The 19,265-nt window shown below is 47.0% G+C and overlaps 1 protein-coding gene across 26 annotated transcripts in view; it reads right to left on the bottom strand.

Annotated features, from left to right (window-relative positions):
* Positions 1–1,754: 1,754 nt before the first annotated feature.
* Positions 1,755–19,265, bottom strand: part of CEP112 (centrosomal protein 112) — a 412,427-nt gene continuing 394,916 nt past the window's right edge. For all 26 annotated transcript variants that reach the window (XM_033438326.2, XM_033438327.2, XM_033438317.2 and 23 more), the window contains 3 exons: positions 6,676–6,777; positions 3,221–3,285; positions 1,755–1,936 (listed from right to left, as the gene is read on the bottom strand). In XM_033438326.2, the coding sequence (XP_033294217.1) occupies positions 1,933–1,936; positions 3,221–3,285; positions 6,676–6,777 (171 nt within the window). In that variant the 3' untranslated portion in view covers positions 1,755–1,932. The remainder of the gene's footprint in view (positions 1,937–3,220; positions 3,286–6,675; positions 6,778–19,265) is intronic.

Here is a 19,265-nt window from a genome sequence, read left to right as displayed (position 1 = left end):
GGAATTTTCAACATGCCAAGTGCAATCTTTCTTCCTCTTCCTTATCAGAGGACGTTTACAAAAACACTAGTGTCAGCCCCTAGCCCCTACCACACACAATCCAGCTGACTGTACGACACTCTTCAGAAGAGAAACCGGATCTGGGTGATGTGCAGGGTCCACCCATGCTTGTAATTTCATAACCGTTGAAATAAGGAAAAGAAAGAACAGCAGGCAACTTTCCAAAACACCTATTTACCCAATGGCAGCGCACGACGCAACTCACAAGGTATTTTCACTTCAAGCCGCTAAATAACCTTCCTAATGAAATCTGCTGACCGTCAACCCGTTTGCCACGGTCTGTACAGAAGGGCTTAAAACTAATCACGGTGTCGCAATCGTTCCCTACCGAGTGCTAAATCACAGCCTGAGTACCAACTGTCTTTCCTTGTTAGGTAGTTTTAATAGCATCTGATACAGTTTTGCTTTTTCTCCGAACAGTCTTTAAGCCAGTGCTGTCATTTATTTCACATGCAAGGAAAACCCAACCTTTCAGAGGACAGGGACCTACATTCCTGGAGGAGGTGTCGGGTGAACCTTAGCAGGGAGCGTGGTGACCAGGCCGAGACTCGGAGGCCTCTCACTGATGACCAGGCGGTGTTCTTGCTGACCCTGGCCTGGCTGTGGAAGCGGCTGGAAAACCTGCTACTTCCTTATCATCCCATGTCTCAGTTACAGTACAAAAAAGGGTAATTAATCCTTGGGCAGCAAACAACGAAGATGGGCGTGGGAAAGGGAAAAGAATTTGAAAAACGAAGTAAACGTTCTGCCCTGTCCTTTCACAGCAAACCGGGTGATTACAGCCCTGCGCATGCCCCAGATCTTCCGAGAGCCTCCGAGGGCCCGCGGCACATGCACCACAGCACAGCCCAGAGAACACGACCATCCGCTGCGGTTCAAGGTTCCCTTGGCAAATCAGCATCGACCAATCAGCACAGAACTGCTTACTGGCATTCGGGTGGGGACTGAAAACACCCAGCCTTGGGAGCCAACACCAAATTCTCTCCACAAGGAAAACAGGACCGAGCAAAGCTCATTCTGTCACCACTTGCTGGTGTGCTGAGTATCCTCCCAACACATCTTGACATTTTCAGGCTTCCTTAAGGAGCGTCAATTGATATTATAATTAAACCACAACCACAAAATCAGAGATCAAGCAAGTAACAATAAAACCAGAGCTGCTACATACAATTCGTACCCTATCCTGCCTCTGGTCCCAGATGAGACTGACAACCAACATGACAAATACCTGGACTGACGTCAGGTGACTCAGTGACTTTTGTTCTAAATAAATGCACTACTTATGGGTTTGATTTCTGACATGACATAGGTATTTCTTCCCGTAGCACAATTTGAGATGGTCAGTATATGCTAGGGAAAGACTGCCATGTCATATTTATTTTAGCAAACGAGGTGCAATTAAAAAGTAGAAATAAAACTGAAAATACAAAGTAATTTTTAATAATATATGAACATGAACACGAAAACAATGGAAACGTTAAATTTTATATGATTCTACAAACGTGATTTTGATCAGCTGCAACTGGTAAAATTCTATGTAAAGGCATTAACAAGGCATCGCAAGAAATCATTTCTTTTCCCAATATAAGCAGTTCTCAGTACACACTCAAACGCACACAGATATGGAAATCAGAAATAAAGGAATGTTAAAAAAAATAATGTAGGCAGACACAAATAAAACCACCCCGTTAGTGTATGAGTGATGCATGTTTTTATGATCTTAATTACATTTAAGTATTAAAAAATGCCATTGATCTCAAATTTACTTTACAACATCCAAATCTTCAAACCTGTGGGAAGAAATCCAAAGCTCTGTCCAGACGGTTAGCTCCATCCCCCTCTCCTGGGTTACTCAGGTATGTCACCACGTGGTTACCTGAAGATCAAAAACCCCAAAGTTACAACCTTCTCTAGGTTTAACGGGCACGTCCATAACAAAATATGTTCTAACTCAGGAGGAGCTGGAGAGAGGCTAAAAAGTATGTTTGATATCAAAATTTCATCACTGACACCCGTAAGGGATCAAGCCCTATCTGTACCAAGAATCTTTTGAAAAGTCACAAAGTTTTTACTTTTTGAAAGCTGAAGTATAGCTGATTTACAATGTTGTGTGTTTCAGGTGCACAGCAAAGTGATTCAAGTATATCTCCGTACATATTTTTTCGATTCTTTTCCATTGTAGATTATTATAAGATATTGAATATAGTCCCCTGCGCTATAGTGCCCTGTGGTCCTTGTTGTTTATTTTATACATGGTACTGTGTATCCAAAGTTTTTACTTTTAATTCAGTGCCAACTAAATGGTTCAGCCTTTCACTGTACTAAGAGGAGGGCTGTCAGAACAGGTAAATGTGATCTATGTCAGTGACGTCTCTGGGAACCTTTGACTGGAAGGGTCTCCTGCATCCCCGAGGTGTGCGCTCCTGGGGGCACAGTGTTTGCACACCACGGAGCCGTTTATCTATTGATATTTGGGGTTGGTAAACATCTGCTACAGAGCCAAGCGTCCAGGGATGTGGGGCTCTGGAGATGCGGGTGACCACACTGAGGACCACGCCATCTCACTCTCTTAAGAGGAAGACAGCTTCTCCTTAACCCTGCAACTGGGCTTCAAGACAACGTCCTGTCGTGACTCTGCAGGTGAGCCCGGCCTGGTCAGGCACTGGCGGACCCTCATCTCGTTTGGATGGTATAAGGAGGGGGTCTTCTCCAAGACAGGCTCTTTACGAAAAATAAGTCTTTTTTTCCAAAACTGATATGTTTACGAATTTTTTAAATTAATTAATTAATTAATTAATTTTTGGGTGTGTTGGCTTTTCATTTCTGTGCGAGGGCTTTCTCTAGTTGAGGCAAGCGGGGGCCACTCTTCGTCGCAGTGTGCGGGCCTCTCACTGTCGCGGCCTCTCTTGTTGTGGAGCACAGGCTCCAGATGCGCAGGTTCGGTAGTTGTGGCTCACGGGCCCAGTTGCTCCGCGGCATGTGGGATCCTCCCAGACCAGGGCTCGAACCCGTGTCCCCTGCATTGGCAGGCAGATTCTCAACCACTGCGCCACCAGGGAAGCCCCAACGCATTTTTAATGAAGATTTTAACACCCAACCAGGAGACCCACAGGTGCAGACAGTACAAACTACTCAGGAGACATTCTGGCCACAACAGTACCTTCTGCACTGGTAGGTCATCAGCTCCTCTTGAAGGATGGATGCCCTCTTTTGCAGAAAGTTAACCTAGAAAAGAGACCTCGTGTGAGAAGAGGTGAAGGTGGCTTACAGGGCGACACTGTGCAGATACAGTGTCTGGTCGGATTTTATTTAAATTCAGACAACTCTCTAGATAAAACGCAGAGGATCTGTTGAATGCTAATGCTGTGGTTTTGTATTTGATCACATCCCATCCCCACTGGCACTCCATCAGAGGCTACAGAACCCAGTTCAAACCCCGCACTGCAGAGCTGTTTGGACCTGGCCCTGGCCCACCTGGGCGCTTCATCTCCTCTCTTCCACCATCACCACCTTCCACCTCGCATCCTTCCTACTCTGCGGCCCTTTGGCCCTTTGTGGCCATCTGCCATCGTCTGCTTGGGAATGCTTGGCCAACTACCTCCTATTCACTGTCCACTGTTGGGTTCAACGTCACCTCTGCTCCTGAATTCTTCTGCCCCGCCCCCCTCCAACCCTGCCCCTCATCACCTCCTGCCCCAGGCAGCCAGCGGCCCCTCCTCTGTGTTCTCCTGTTCTGTTCTTAGCACTTTTCCAACTGCCTTCTGGTGATCTGTCTTCACGTCTCTCCCTCACACCCGAGAGCTCTCCTGGGGCAGGGATAATGTTGGAGCGTCTCTGTAACCCCAGTTTCTTTTTCAGGGCTGGACATGTAGCTGGCATTCCCTAGCTGTTTCAGGAATGAGTGAGTGAGTGGAAACAACATCACTGCCTACTAGAAACCTTAATCTCTCCGGGGATTCCCTGAGGTTGCAGAGGTAGTATTTTGTCGTGGAAAGAGCCTGCGCTCTGTCTGGAGTTAGGCCAACTGGCGTTCAGCTCCTGACTTGGCCTCCACAGCGCTAGGAAAGTTCCCTTTTCTCTTGATGCCTCATCTGTGAAATGGGGTGAACGACAGCCGGTTCCCAAGGTCATGAGGATGACAGGAAGTGACTAATAGGAACTGCCTCGTCCAGAGATCCTGGCAGGTACCACCCTGTGGCCCCTGCCCCTGAGGGGCTAGGGATGGGGGAAACTGGGCTGTCAAGAAGAGTCTCTTCAGTCAGACCTTCACAGCATGGTTGGATTATCCTGAAGCACAAATTTCTATACTATTAAAAGTACTTGTATCAGGCATAAATTCAAAAGCACTTTCCACAACCTACTGGAAGTGGTTTCCGGACACTTACACTATGGCTTAACGTGACCAGGAGTCAGTGGCATTTGATCACTTTGGAGCTTTACTCTTGTCTCTTTGGTCTGAACTGAAACCATGGCAACGGTCGATTCTGAAACATGGTTATGCAAGACAGGACAGCTGGCAGAGTAGAAACTGTGCTTGGAGAGAGGGAGCATGGCTTTTCTTTTCTTTTTTTTTTACATCTTTATTGGAGTCTAATTGATTTACAATGGTGTGTTAGTTTCTGCTGTATAACAAAGTGAATCAGCTATACGTACACATACATCCCCGTATCCCCTCCCTCTTGTGTCTCCCTCCCACCCTCCCTTATCCCACCCCTCTAGGTGGTCACAAAGCACCGAGCTGATCTCCCTGAGCACGGCTTTTCTAAATGGGTACATATCAAAGTGGTCCCGCTGCTCTTCTGACTCTTTACATCACCCTGGTCTGAATTTTATCCAATTAATCCAGTGACCCACAGGACCACTGATAACTTTGACAGATGCAAGGACTACACTGATCCCACTTCCCTGCCTCCACCGTGCTTTGCCACTGGAATTCCAACAATTTTCAAAAACACAGGCACCTGCGCTCTCAAACTAAATCTGCTCGCTCTGTGGTCTGCACCTCTGCACAGCTGCCGATTCTGAGGCCCTCACGCAGCTGGCAGCGCTCTCTTTCTGGGTCAACATCCAGTTTTAGGAGGCTGAGTGGCTTTTATTACAGTGAAATGATGTGAATGATAACAGAAGCCCTGCAGGTGGATATCAGATTTCTCTTTCTTTTTTTTCTTTTTTTTCTTAAAAATACCTGCTCTGAAGGTGCTGGGTCCTACACAGCTGACCCTAAGGAAGTCCTCCTACAAAGTGAATGGGTAAGCCACATCTTGAGGAGAGCCTTCCACGTAAATAAAGACGACCTGATCCTTTGTAAGTTAACACTCTCCTGTCATACTTATTTTTATAGGTAGGAGTGAGCACAGCCAAACTTCTTAGCCTACAGAAGCGATAGCTAACAGTAGCATAAGGGTTGATGTAATGAACTTTTCATTTTCAGATAAGAGACTTTTGCTGAGGGGAACAGAAAAGGCACGGCTAACATCTGCTCCACGTATCTGTCCTATACATTATAAATAGCTAACGTGAATTTCATCAAACTACAGCATTTGTTTCATTCGTAAATAAATTTCTTGAGGACCTACTCTGTGACAGGCATTGTTCTTGGCACAAAGAGAAAAGAAATCTTTCCCTTGCAGAGCTTTTCCAGGAAAAAAGTATGTTTTAAATTTCTAAGTGTATTAGAAATGGGAATATGTGAACTTCTTCTCATGTTGAGTTAAAACATTTGTTTTTTAAAAAACCAGGAATCTATAAAACTAATGCTATATAAAATATTTACAGCAATATATAAAACTTGTTTTAGAGAAAAACTTATGTAGGAAGTTTTTAATTAATATCTAAATTGAAGTCAATTTTATCTCTTATAAACTACTGTACCAAGAACTACACGTTTCAGCAGAAATATCAATATTTAACCGAATTGTTTGAATACCATGTCATTATCCTGCCTCGATCCTAAAATGCATCTTGTTATCTCTGACAATCATATAAAATACACCAGAGTAAAAATGCTTCTAACTTAGCCATGTTTTTTATTTCTCTGCACTTTCACATGATAAGGAGTTAGCAATGTGCTAACTGATGGCATTTTGGGCCTGGAACCAAGAATAAAAGGGTGAGTCTGTGTTGGAATGCAGACTGTAAATAAAAGTAACCATAACTGAGAGTTTCAATTTCAAGGATGCTTTTAAGAAAATCTTATCAAGACAAAGAGTTCTTAAGCTAGTAAGAAAAAATTCTAAAAAACCCCACAAAACAAAAAACAATTCATCCTGGGCACTCGGTTATTCTGTGACATCACATGGATTTCTGGCATCGGTTCAGAAACAAACATTAATTAAGATATGCACATCATCTAAACCAGGGGTCCCCAGCCCCCCCGGGCCGTGGACTGGTACTGGTCCGCAGCCTGTTAGGAACTGGGCCGCACAGCAGGAGGTGAGCGGCGGGCAAGCTTCCCTGTCGCTCACATTATCACCCGAACCATCCCCCTGCCCCCTGCGCCCCCCCCCTCCCCCCGGCCGTGGAAAAACTGTCTTCCATGAAACCGGTCCCTAGTGCCAAAAAGGTTGGGGACCGCTGATCTAAACCCTTGGAAAATTCCCTGATTCTAGAAATTACCTGTGACTTTAGGGAGGAGATAGTGTCTTCAAGTTCTTGTCTTAGAGATGCTGGCATCAATCCTTTAAATTTTGTTTCATATTCTTGTCGTATGTAAGTTATCTAAAATGAGCAAAAAAAGCGTATCTTTTTAACCACAGAAATGATTGTTTTGAATTTAAGAAATCCCAGAATAATGTCCATTCATTACAAAGGTAAGTTTGTTACATGTGGTCAGAAACCAGACAACCTAGATGAAATAAGGGGAAACACAAACTGAACAAGGTGCTCTGTCCTTGTCAATCTGGGAGAGACAGTCCCTGCACCAGCACTTTACTTCTTTAAAATCCTCGTTGACACAGTTTTTGGCATTGGATAAGGAAAACACCTGTCCTCTCTTCTCCACTCATTATGTACACATGATGCTAATCCTACGTCCTCTTCTTGATCAGGGTGTGGCTTGTGATCATACTAAGCTGTGTGTGAGGACAATTCGTGGTATGTCATCTGTTTGGCTAAGACACTCTCCGCTAACCATCTAGGTACCTGGGTGCTTGATATCACCATGTGATTATGAAGATGTGAGTGAAGGAAAATCTGCACAGCTGTGTCTCCAAGCCTCCCCATACAGGTAACCAGAGGGCCCTTGTCATCGTGAGCATCTCTGATTCATGAGTTTCCCTCTGCCTCTGGAATACAGCCAGGTCTTGCTCAACTAACTGATGGTCACTGGGCTGGTCAAGGAAAAGCTGGCAGCTCATCCAACTACAAACAGGTAAGGAAGGTGGAAGAAAAGTCTTTGGGAGAATGTGCTTCAGCAGGATGAAGAGGTGTGTTTGAGGGTGAGCACGAATGTGAGTGTGTCCGTCTTGGTGCCCTCCTCCAGCTCTGTTTCTTCATTTCTCCTTCTCCTAATCTGAGATGCTATGGAATTCAAAACTGTGTTGCATGTGCTGTGTGGGCCTTAACTAAATATTAAAGCTGAGTTGCAGTGTATCCCACAAATGAGTCATTGGATACACCTGGAAATAAGGTAATAGACTATGAAAATATGTGCCACTGAGTTCAGTTAGACAAGTCTAACTGAGGATAATTTAAAATTACTAGCCTTTAATTCCCAAATTTTCTTATACTAAACTAAATTAAGGGGGAAATGTGCTCTAATAGTTTATTACCTGCTAAAATCCCACGGCAGATGTTCTAGAACACAATTTTTAAATTTTGAGCAAAGTATTTTTTGAGGCATGTTACAGTCTTGTGATTTACACCTAAAGGGTAACCAAAAATGATGAAAAACGGCCTCTCCCACTGAAGAAATATTTGATTTTCCCCATTTTATCTTCTTGGACGCAAGTCCAAGAGTAACATCTGTCAGCTGACTCAAATGAGAGGCAAACACAAAGTAAAACACATGGTTTATAAATCAGACTCCAGGGGCAACCTTTATCAAGGGCGCACAGGCTACTATATATTGAGTATTTTTTTTCTATCACTCATCACTGGCTCTGAAATTTTGAGCTACTACTCTTAAAAAGGACTCATGTTTGCTCTATTTTTTGTATCCCTGTTTGTTTAGAATGTCTGCCCTCTGCCTGTCCATTTGAAATATAACTTGTTTGGGTATAAAAATGCTTCTGTCCCACGTTCTTTCTCTCAGAACTTTGGAGGTGTTTCCTCAATGTCTTCTGGCATTGCTATGGTGAAGTCTGAAGTTAGGCTAATTTTTTTTCCATGTTGAATGTGACTTTCTTCCTCTGCTCGGATGTCCATATGATTTTATTTTTCCCTGGATTAGGTAACTTCACTGGGATATGTTTTGGTATTAATGATTCTATATCAATTTTCCTGAGACAATGTGCGTGCTCCTTCTATCTTTTAAAAAAAAAAATTTATTTATTTATTTATTTGGTTGCACTGGGTCTTAGTTGCGGCAAGGAGGGCTCCTTAGTTGCGGCATGCATGTGGGATCTAGTTCCCTGACCAGGGATCGAACCCAGGCCCCCTGCATTGGGAGCATGGAGTCTTAACCACTGTGCCACCAGGGAAGTCCCTCTTTCTATCTTTATATTCAATTCTTTGAAGAAAAGCTTCATCTGTTAGAATTGTTTTCTATTATATCAATAGTTACATATATTCATGTTATATATGTTTTTTTTCTATTTGTTCTCTTCTTCAGGAACAGAGATTTTGCATGTGTTGGCTCTTCTTAGACAATCTTCCATATTTACAATTTTCTCTATTATTTTACTTTCTTATCAATTTATATCTGTTTTCTATTTTCATTTTATTTTGTGTGATCACCGTATTTCCTTAGATGTTTTCAGTTATGATTTTCCCATTTTTGTTTCTTCTAATATGGTTTCAATCTCTGTAATCTCTTGATTTTGACTACCTTTTTTCCTAAACTCTGAGAAATCACTTCTCATCTTTGTTGAATTATATCATCTTTAAACACGTCTCTTTTCTTCTTCTTCTCTCTCTCCCCACCTTTTTCCTTGACAGAGAGATATGTCAATGTGTTTTGTAAATGCCTTGACATTATGAAGAACTGTTTTGGTTTCAAAGAACTGTAATTTGTCTGAACCTTCTCCTTACTTCTTGGGTAATTTCCCATTAGATCTATGTTCTAATTTGCTTTTTGTTTCCACTCCTTCTTTCTCTCTCTCTTAATCTAGCAAGGCTCTTAACCTAGTTCCTTTTTTAAAAAAAACTAAAATTTCATTTTTGAATGGAACCAGCAATTTTCTGAATGCTGAGGTGGGGAGTAAGCTGGGGCAGGCCACAGCTATGGTCCAGTTTTGCTGTCATCAACACCCTTTGATCAAACCTATTATTTCGTTTGTTCTTGGGGCCCACCTGCTCTTAGTTTTCAGCTACGTTGGAGGTCAGGGCCAAGTACTGAAGCTCTTTAGTTAATGTCCATAGCTTCTCTGGACTCTCTTTTTTTCCCACTTCACTTTTCACACCTGATGGTCTCCCTCTACTGGAGGCGAGTCGTAGACAGCAGAAAATTGTGCGTGAGCAAGGTCATGCATTGATCACCACCATCCCTTGCACCACTTTTAAAATTCAGTACGCTACATTCCCCAACTTTTATTGAGGATCTTGGCACTTCTACTTTCTGTCTATCCCTTTCTTCTTTGTTTTTATGATTTTGGTGAATCTGAGTGAACTTAAAATGGGCCCTTGGAAAATCCGACATTACCTCTCCTGTGGGTGAGACTATCACTCAGGAAAATATTACTACCCTGAATCCTTAAACCCAAATCCTGAATTTAATCATCATTATACCAAGCAGACGCCTATGACTTTAATAAAGTCATGGAAAACTTTAACCAATCCGTTTTACTCTACTTATGAGGTTAATGACGTTACTACCAGCAAACGTTTATTGAGTACTTTCTATGTGCCGGTTACAATTCTGAGTATTTTAAGAAGTGTTTAATCCCTCTGACAACCCAATGAGGTAAGCACAAATTTGAACTCAAGCAGTCTGACCCTCCAGCACATATTCTTAGACACTGTGCTCTGCAGTTTCTCACACAATCTTCCCACATGCTGACGGGTTTCCTTCACAGACACCACCAGCTACAGCAGTTTCATCCACTGCACAGTTGTGCTCTCCCTAGCGCAACAGGGGCCAGGGGACATCCTTCCAGACATCCAGCTGATCTTTGCTCTATTTATTTAATTTTTTTAATGACAACTATAACAACAGTGCCAACAACAATTGGTTCCAATATGGTATGTTTTCCCTATATTTTCCCATTAGTTTAAAATTTTAATTTACCAAGCATTTATGATAAGACTAATTTTTAAACATCTGTACAAATGCAGTACACATACTGACCTAAAACAAAAGTTCCGCAAATCCCCCACATAAGCACACATTTTAAAGTCCGACCAGTGAAGGATATATCTAAGTTTGTTCCACAGCAAAAGGAGAAGGAGGAAGGAAAGAATTAGCGTATAGTCCTGTATATCACTTTTTTTTTTCTGTTTATCACTTTTGACTCCCGCTACTATTTTTCTGTCCCCATGTCTGTCCCAGGATGTGTTTGAGGGGAAATAATGAGGGAATGATGACATTTGTCTACAGACTAAGTGCAGACTATTAACTGCTAACTGCTAACCGTGCCCCTCTCCCTCCTCCCTGCCTTCCCCCTCTGGCTGTTAACCTGGCAAGAAACAAGGGGAAGTTGGGTTGATCTAAGCAAAGGGTTTGATGGGCATACAAACTAAGGGAGGTCAAAATTGTTTACATGTAAATCTATTTTACTATTAGATTTGAATATTAAATCTTATTCACATACAGTGTCCAACTGTATTAGTGAATGATGTTTATGAAATGCGGAAGAATTCAAAGGTCGTTCTCGCTTGAGTCCTTCTTGGAAGGAATTTCCGTCCCACCTCACCCTTCCCACTGCCCTCGAGAAGCACCGTGTAGAACTATCCGCTATTCCTCGTCCCTCCAGCATCCCACCCAATAGACACAGCTTCCCTCTCTCCACAATGGTTACTTCTCTCTCCATTTCCATCTTCTTTCCTTTAGGAAAGGAAGATTAGGAAACTCAGGACATCATGACAAACAGTGACGCTCCTGTAATGTAAGCCGAGTGGAAACGGCGTATGTATAACCTGGTACCCACGTGAACAGGGAGGGCTGTGCTTGCCTCTGGCCACAGACCGCCCACCTTTCCCTCGAAGGCACAGCACTGACAGTATTCCCTTTGACTTTAAAAATAGACTATGAAGGGCTTCCCTGGTGGCGCAGTGGTTGGGGGTCCGCCTGCCGATGCAGGGGACGCGGGTTCGTGCCCCGGTCCGGGAAGATCCCACATGCCGCGGAGCGGCTGGTCCCGTGAGCCATGGCCGCTGAGCCTGTGTGTCCGGAGCCTTGCTCCGCAACGGGAGAGGCCACAACAGTGAGAGGCCTGCGTACCGCAAAAAAAAAAAAAAAAAAATAGACTATGAAGACCAAGAACCTCAGACCTGGAGTTCAGCATCACAATGGAGTAAAGCTCACATCCTGTATAATCAGATAAATACTATGTGATAAATAGGAGTGTATGAAGTGGACCTGAGCCAAGAGGGTGTCTGCAGAGAAAAATTCAAAGTGATGTTGAAAAAAAGACTGAACCTTGGAACTCTATCATTTCATTAAAAATATGGAAGGGAGAAGTAACACATGTCTGGTGGCCCTGCATCAATTAGTCATGTCAGGACGTCCAAACTATGGCAAACACGTCAGCCTCCTATCGTAAAAACAACGAGACGGAAGTGAGTAGCTTTGTACAAACAACGTAGGGACGGGGTCGCAAACACACGATATTTTATCACAGGTGGCAATGCAGCCAATACCAGACTCACTTTCCTAAGGGCTGAGCCGTGGGGAGGCCAGTTGCTGAGTCGCCACTGGGAAATCCTGCAGGTTTTCACACGTGTCGGCAGGGTCAGCAGAGTGACAGTGCCTAGTGTTACTTTACAAAGCGCGTTCCAACCAAGCCCCGTGGGGTCAGTTCGGCAGAGTGCCAAGGAACTGTAAGGACTCTTAGAGTTGCTGTCACCTCCTAGCTGCCTCTCCACTGGCCCATCCCCGTCCACAGTGCCTCAGTTTGCCCCCAACTACTGCAATGCCCGTATGTTGGTTTTGCTTTTCGAGTCAAATTTGCTCAATCTTTAAAGTGAAAATCAAAATCCTTTACGTGGCCAACGAGGTCCCCAGTTGGCCCTTAAACGTCTCTCACCCCGTGGTCTCCCCAGAGAGTCTCCCCACGTCTGCAACATCAGACAGCTTAGCCTGCTTTGAGTTTATTCACCAAGTGCCCGGGTGCCTGTTCTCACCAGGGCCTTTCTCGTGTTTCTCTGATGGTTCCTTCTTGTCTCATGGGGGGTCGTGCCACTGCCTCCACCTGGACTCGGGATGCTGGCGGGTCCTGCTCTGCGGTGCTCTCAGGGCTGCTGTAGGTCCAGGCACCCAGCCGGGGCAGCTTCCCAAGACCCTGATGTGGCTATGTCTGGGTCGCTGCCTTCCAGCCTTGGAGAAGCCACGGCCCTGGTTACGGGCAGGTGACGGAGGTCCACAGTCTCCACACGAGGCTGGCTTTCCAGCTGCGACCCAGTCTCTTGTCACTCACCAGCAAGAGCCCTTTCTGCATCTCCGTCCCCGGGCCTTTCCTCCCAGCTGCCTCTGCCTGCTGTCGGGCTTGGTCCCGTCCCGGAGGCTTCAGCTTCACCCACCACTCTGGGGTTCTGATCCGCTTCCAGCCACACACGTGCTCATCATGCTTTTGATACCAAATACATCTTCTGCTTTATTTGTATTTTACTGATCACCGCTGAGTGTTTGAAGCACAGGGGTGCCCCGTAACATGACCCAGCAGAGCTTTCCTGTACAAGGGCAGACGGGCTGCCACCTGCCTTTAACTCAGTACAGTAAAGCCTAGGGGTTAAGAGCCCAGACTCTGGAAGAGAAACGTCGGGGACTGAATCTGGGCTGTGCCTCTCAACTGCGCGCCCTGGGAAGGTTAACTTCTCTGTGCTTCTGTTTCCTTATCAGGAAAATGGGAATGAAAACTTCTCGAGGCTACTGTGAGGACTAGAGGATTCAATACGTGTATAATTTTTACAACAGCGGCACTTAGTCAAGTTCAGTAAACATCACTACAGCATATAATGGAGGTTAGACGCATGTAACGTATTTCATTATGTTATTATGCATATAAGTCACGAATTAAATTGAAGTACATATTTCGTGTAGCCAACCTTTTGGACGTTCGGCTGATTATCTGCGTGTGTCCGTACTTAGCCTGAGGGCTCCGTTTAGCCTCTGACTGAGAAAGGACATCATGACCAGAAGCCTCTATGGATTCAGAATCGACCGCAAATGAATCTTCATTGTACAATCGAAATAACCTACATGCGTCTGGAAGCACGAGCTGCTTTTGAGCCGTATTATTTAGCCGAGCCACAACAGTGACTGCTGTGTCCACGGGTTTTCTCAGACCCTCGCTGCAGGTGGGGAACAAGTGCTCCCTGATCAATGATTTCAGGGAGGGATCCCAGCTCAAGACCACCCACCCAGCCTGGATCCCTCCCAAGCAGAAATCTGTGGGAGGGTTAAGGGACATCACCAGACGCTCCTATTCACGGTGGGTTAGTTTATGCAGAACCCCGTCCTTCTATGGCTGAGTTGAAGGCCAGAAAGAAAACTGAGTTTGACTGGTGGGGAGGGCGAAATAACAAGAGAGAATTTTGGAGTCCAGTCCACACTCTGAGGGAGGGTGAGCGGGGGGTCAGTAGAGAGCATTACAAAGACACTGGGCTTCTGAAGGGTCGGAAGGGGTCGGAAAGCCTGGGAGGTGGTGGGCGGAAGCGGGGTCTAGGGACGGTGGCGCTGGGGGTACGGAATGCAGTGCCAACAGTGCATTGCATTCCCCGCTGGACTTCACCAGGGGATGTCACTCGGGTGTGACAAGCCATCTTGCTGCCCAGAAGCTAGAGGTGACAGAGTGGAGCCAGCCCAGAGGAGGAAGAGCTGAGACTGGAGAGCCTGAAACCAGCCCTTGATCAGGAGTCAGCCTATCCTTGGACTCTTCTGCCTGGGCTGCCTTTTCTGTCACCCGCACCCAAAACATTCCTATTGAAACAAGGCAGAACGTGCAAAATATTAACCTGCATTTATGTGATGCATCTGCTCAACCAGGGGTCAGCAAATTTTGGACTGCAGACCAAATCCGGCCCACCACCTATTTTTTTTTTTTTTTTGCGGTACGCGGGCCTCTCACTGTTGCGGCCTCTCCCGTTGCAGAGCACAGGCTCTGGACGCGCAGGCCCAGCGGCCATGGCTCACGGGCCCAGCCGCTCCGCGGCACGTGGGATCTTCCCAGACCGGGGCATGAACCCGCGTCCCGTGCATCGGCAGGCGGACTCCCAACCACTGCGCCACCAGGGCAGCCCCCACCACTATTTCTGGTGAATGAAGTTTTACTGGAGCACAGCCATGCGCGTTTGTTTGCGTATCACCGACGTGGCTACTTGGCCATGACCTCGCTGAGGGCTCTTCACAGAGACCCTGTGGCCCACAAAGCCTGACACCTTTTCTGTCTAGCTTTTGGCAGAAAGCGGGCCGACCCCTGCCCTAGACTGTGACACTGCAGGTCGGGGACGGTGTCCGGCTGGCTGGCTCCTTCAGCTCGGGCGTCCAGCTCACTGCCTGGCCTGTGGCAGCGCCTCCTTAGTATTTGCTGAGTGAATGAACGAATCAAAACCTCAGCGCACACAACTGTGGGTGTTAAGCCAGTCTTTGTCTTAAGATGACAGGACCTTCAGAAGGTCCAGAGTACCTACGGGGCTGCCAAGATCAAAAGTGATCTCAGAGATTCACCCGAAGGTGGGGAGTCCGTGCGGCGAGGTGCGTGGGCACGTGGAGGGCAAGTTCACACGCGTCAGAGGACGGCAAACTGTCCACTTTACGTCAAAAGGTACGTCCCTGATAGGGTCTGGAGAGAATGCCCGCGGGAAGACACGCGGTTTTCCCTTTTGTTTACTGTCTGGATTTCCTCCCAGAAGGAGAGTCGATCAGCCCTTCCTGAAAAGGGGGTGTCCATCGACGGAGGAGCAAAACCCCAGCCAAGGGCAGGGGGAGACACCCAAGACGTGTACTCGACTTTGTGAATAAAAGGCCAGGAAGACCTATGCAGTGAGACTGGTATTCAGTAAGGCGGACGCGGGGTCTGGGCTCCGTTGGATGTTTCCTCTTTGTACCTTGAAGTGAGATTGGAACACGTGGTACACGGTAGGTGCTCAGTAATACTGTGAACGAAGATACGTTTGAATAGGGAGGTGGGACCTTGAAATCACGGCGGGCAATAAAGTTTAGATTTAATGGCGTAGAAAGTACAGAAAGTAGAAGAGAAAGCACCGCTTCGGAGCATCTGACAGACACCAGGCACTGTATTAAGGAGCTGACAGATAACCTTCCACACGTCGTGAAGGTTGTATTTACTCCTTACATAAACTTTGGGAGGGAGATACTATCCTACCCACGTCGTGGATGCAGACGCAGGCTCCCAGCGAGAACCACGATGGAAACTGCCACCTCCTCATTCCTGGGAGGAGGAATTATCCGGAAATATTGTAAAGAAGCTCAGGAGGGGAGGTGGCCTGGGACTCAGGGGACAGCCGTGGTGCAGGGAGCAGGAGACGTTCTTGTTGTAGGGTGACGGCTGTGGGGACCTCGCATCACAGAAGCTGACGACTGAGTGGCTTGTGAAAAATAAAAGCCCGAGGTGAGTCGACTGAGAATTTACGTCTCAGCCGCGTGCCAAGAACAGTGAGAATGCGGGCAAGAGAAGGCCTGCTTTGGGTTCGCATTTACTGTGTTTCACGTGCCCGGGAGACAGGCACGAGCACAGCTGATGAGGAAGCCGGGCCTGGACACCTGAGGACCACTGAGCCAGAGGAGGACGCAGAAGCCGGGGAAAGGGGGCTCCTTGCAGGGGGAGAGAGAGACCAGGAATCTCCCAGGAGCCAAGACTTATGCACAGGAGGCACCAACGTTTAGGACCGGGATGGCCAGAGAGGTGGGTGCAAGTGAGGAGGGGAGAGCCGTCAGCCGTCAGATGCTGCCGGGAGGCCAAGGCCACCTCTGTCGTCTCCCTGGCACGCCGCCACCTCGCACGAAACGGGGCCGCCCAGCTAGCCTGTCAGTCATCAGAGATGCTGGTGAGCAGCGATGCTACCAACAGAGTTCAAGAGGCAATCAGCGCTAAACCGTTGTTTCCTATTTTTAAAGCAAAAATTACACTAGAAGTGCCCAGATCTAACCTTCAGTTAGATATCGTGCAAAATACCTGATTTAGTCAGAGGTTTTTCGAACTGGTTCGAGGGCATCTTTCAAAATAGGCAAGCCATGACTGCTCTTTCTTTCCTGCATTTTTAAACTCTTGACAATTATAAATAAGTTAAATCTCTCCCTCAAAGCACCAATTACCTCCTATGTTTAAGGAGGCCTGTCTTGCCAGATACGGCGTTCTACACAAAACACAAAGTAGGAACACGACGGCGGCCACTGTCCCACGGCGCGCCCGGGATGCACGCAGGCGGCTCCAGTGAGCAGAATGAGGATTTTGTGCACGAGTCCCCTCACCTCCCAGCTGATGGGAACCGAGGCCCCGCAGCCTCAGAGCAGAAAGCTTCAAAACACCACGTCAATGGTCACCGACTAAGCTCCCGAGTGTTCACCTTCACACGGCAGAGGCACGAGGAATTTCCGTTCGATTAAAAGTTAGGGAATGTGGAGTCATCAAGACGTCGCACAGGCTTTCTGAGCGATGGCGGTCAGGGTGTGTGTCCAGCCAGCGTGACGGCTGGCGACCCGGCACAGCTCTGCGTGGGGAGCAGAGTGAGCGTGAGACGGGTTTTGTCCCCTGGAAGCTTACACTGTCCCCACGAGACGTGCAGAAAGGGCACGACTGGAGTGTGACAGGCCCCGGACAGGAGCCGGGCCGACTGATCACCTCTAAGCGGGGGACGGAAGTCTCTACAGAGGTGATGGAACCTGACCCGGATGCTTTCTAGGTGGACGAAAGGGACAGGAGCTGCTGGCGGAGGGGAGAGTGGGAGGCACAGAGGTGACGTGTGCGGCACTTAGGGACGCCGGCGGGGGCCGCTGTCTGCTGTGGATGGAGGTCGTGCAGGGGCAGCGGCTGAGGGAGCCACGTGGAGGCTGTACGGTCAGGATCCATGCGGTAGATGATGGGAAATCTCAGGTCTCTGACTGGAGGCTACTGCATCTTGACTTCTACTACAGGACAGGGAGCCTACTGCAGCCGCCCTGCTTCCAGATTTCCCTTCAGCTGACTCTCTGCGCTGCCGGCCCGTTTCCCTGAAAGGCGGACCTGACCGCCCAGCCCTCTCTCCCCCATCATAAAAGTACTTCCATGGTTTTTTTAGCTGTAGCTGAAGAACGACGTCCTCGGCATGGGTCACCCAAGGACCTTCTCAAGCTGACCTGGGCCTGACTTCCCAGGACATCTGTGCTCCAGTAACGACCTGCGTCTCTCCCCAGAACCCCACCCACTCTGCGCCTCGTGCCTTTCTTTGCACACGCTGTCCCGTGCCCCTTCTGCTCCCTGATGCTCTCACACGGAACCTGCTCCAGGACCCCCGTCCTCAGCCTTGCGGTCAAGGTAACCATTCCCTCCTCTAAGATGCCGCAAACCTTGTGCATCTAACAGTTGTGACCGTCATCATCACCATCACCGTCAACGATGACCTTTACCCGGTGTGTTCTACGCATCAGGTGCCGTCTTCTGCGTAGTGTATCATACTTTATTTAATCTCCCTATCAATCAGCTCCATGTGGTCCACTTACGGCTTTTTATGCATGGAGGAATAGGCTTAGAGAGGTTCCTATTCTACCCCCAGTCACACAGCTAATTAATTAGCAGCTCAGCCGACACCCACAGCGAGGCCCTCCTTACCCCAGCGCCCCTGCTTTTACCTCATTATCACATAAATTGTAATTATTGATTACATACTGCTTTTTCCCATAGGCTGCGGGCTCCCTGAGGGTAGGTGCTATGTTTTACTGGAGATTATAAAAATAAGATTACATTATTTGTCTGAAGTGTGAAAATATTACATGGATTTTTTTGCCAACATAAAGGCATCTTTGCAAGCCCCTTACGCAGGCTGGAGGCCGCAGGAAGCAGAACACACCCGAAGACATATGCCTGGGCTCACATGACCAGCACCACACCTGTGCTAGGTGAGATGGGGAAATGGCGGGCCAGAGAGCGGTCCACTTTCAGGCTTTCAAGAGAGGCTGGCGTTTCAGGGACTTCCCTGGAGGTCCAGTGGTTAGGACTCAGCTCTTTCACTGCCGAGGGCACAGGTTCAATCCCTGCTTGGGGAACTAAGGTCCCGCATGCCATGCCGTGTGGCCAAAAGAAGTTAAAAAGAGGCTGGGGTTTCTATTTTTACAAATCAGATAAATCAGTAATGAATATTAACTTGGCTTGGTTCACTTGGACAGATGTGAAAGTAAAATTTCTGTCAGAAACAGTCCCATTAAAGTATCTTTAAAAAACTTCAGTGCGTTGCTCCTGACTCAGACAAAACCACCATGGCCTTAAGAGACTGTGTGGGGAGAGCAGCCGTGCGTCAGGCTGAGCGAGAAGCCTCCGCTCCTAGTCCTTTTCATCATTATTTTCAGTCGCTTTTCCAGGAATGTCTCTGGGCGTTCTTTGTAAAACTGTTGCCCAGATCTTTTTTAAAACACATCAAACCAACAAAGGTCAAATCAAGAGCAGGAAGCTTTTGTTCTTTCAGTCGGAAGACACTGCTTTCATATTAAAAATGTACTGAAATCGAGAAACATACTCTGATGATGTCTGAGAAGAATTCGTGGCAGAGAGTAAACGAGACAAAGAAGAAAGCTCTCCACTGTCGCTGGTGGCAGAGGGCTGTGCGCTCCTCTGTGGGACAGCTTTTTTCTTGACTTCAATGGCAGAGAAAAATCACTCTCTAAAATTAGAAAGACCCTGAACATTGTGTTCTGAAATTACGACTAATGATGACTAACACTGTCGTTCTTTGTGTTTATT

Source organism: Orcinus orca, chromosome 19, assembly GCF_937001465.1.
Source record: "Orcinus orca chromosome 19, mOrcOrc1.1, whole genome shotgun sequence".
In the NCBI taxonomy this organism is placed as follows: Eukaryota; Metazoa; Chordata; class Mammalia; order Artiodactyla; family Delphinidae; genus Orcinus; species Orcinus orca.
The sequence above is the reverse complement of the archived record's forward strand: the minus strand, read 5'-3'. Positions and strand labels throughout refer to the sequence as shown.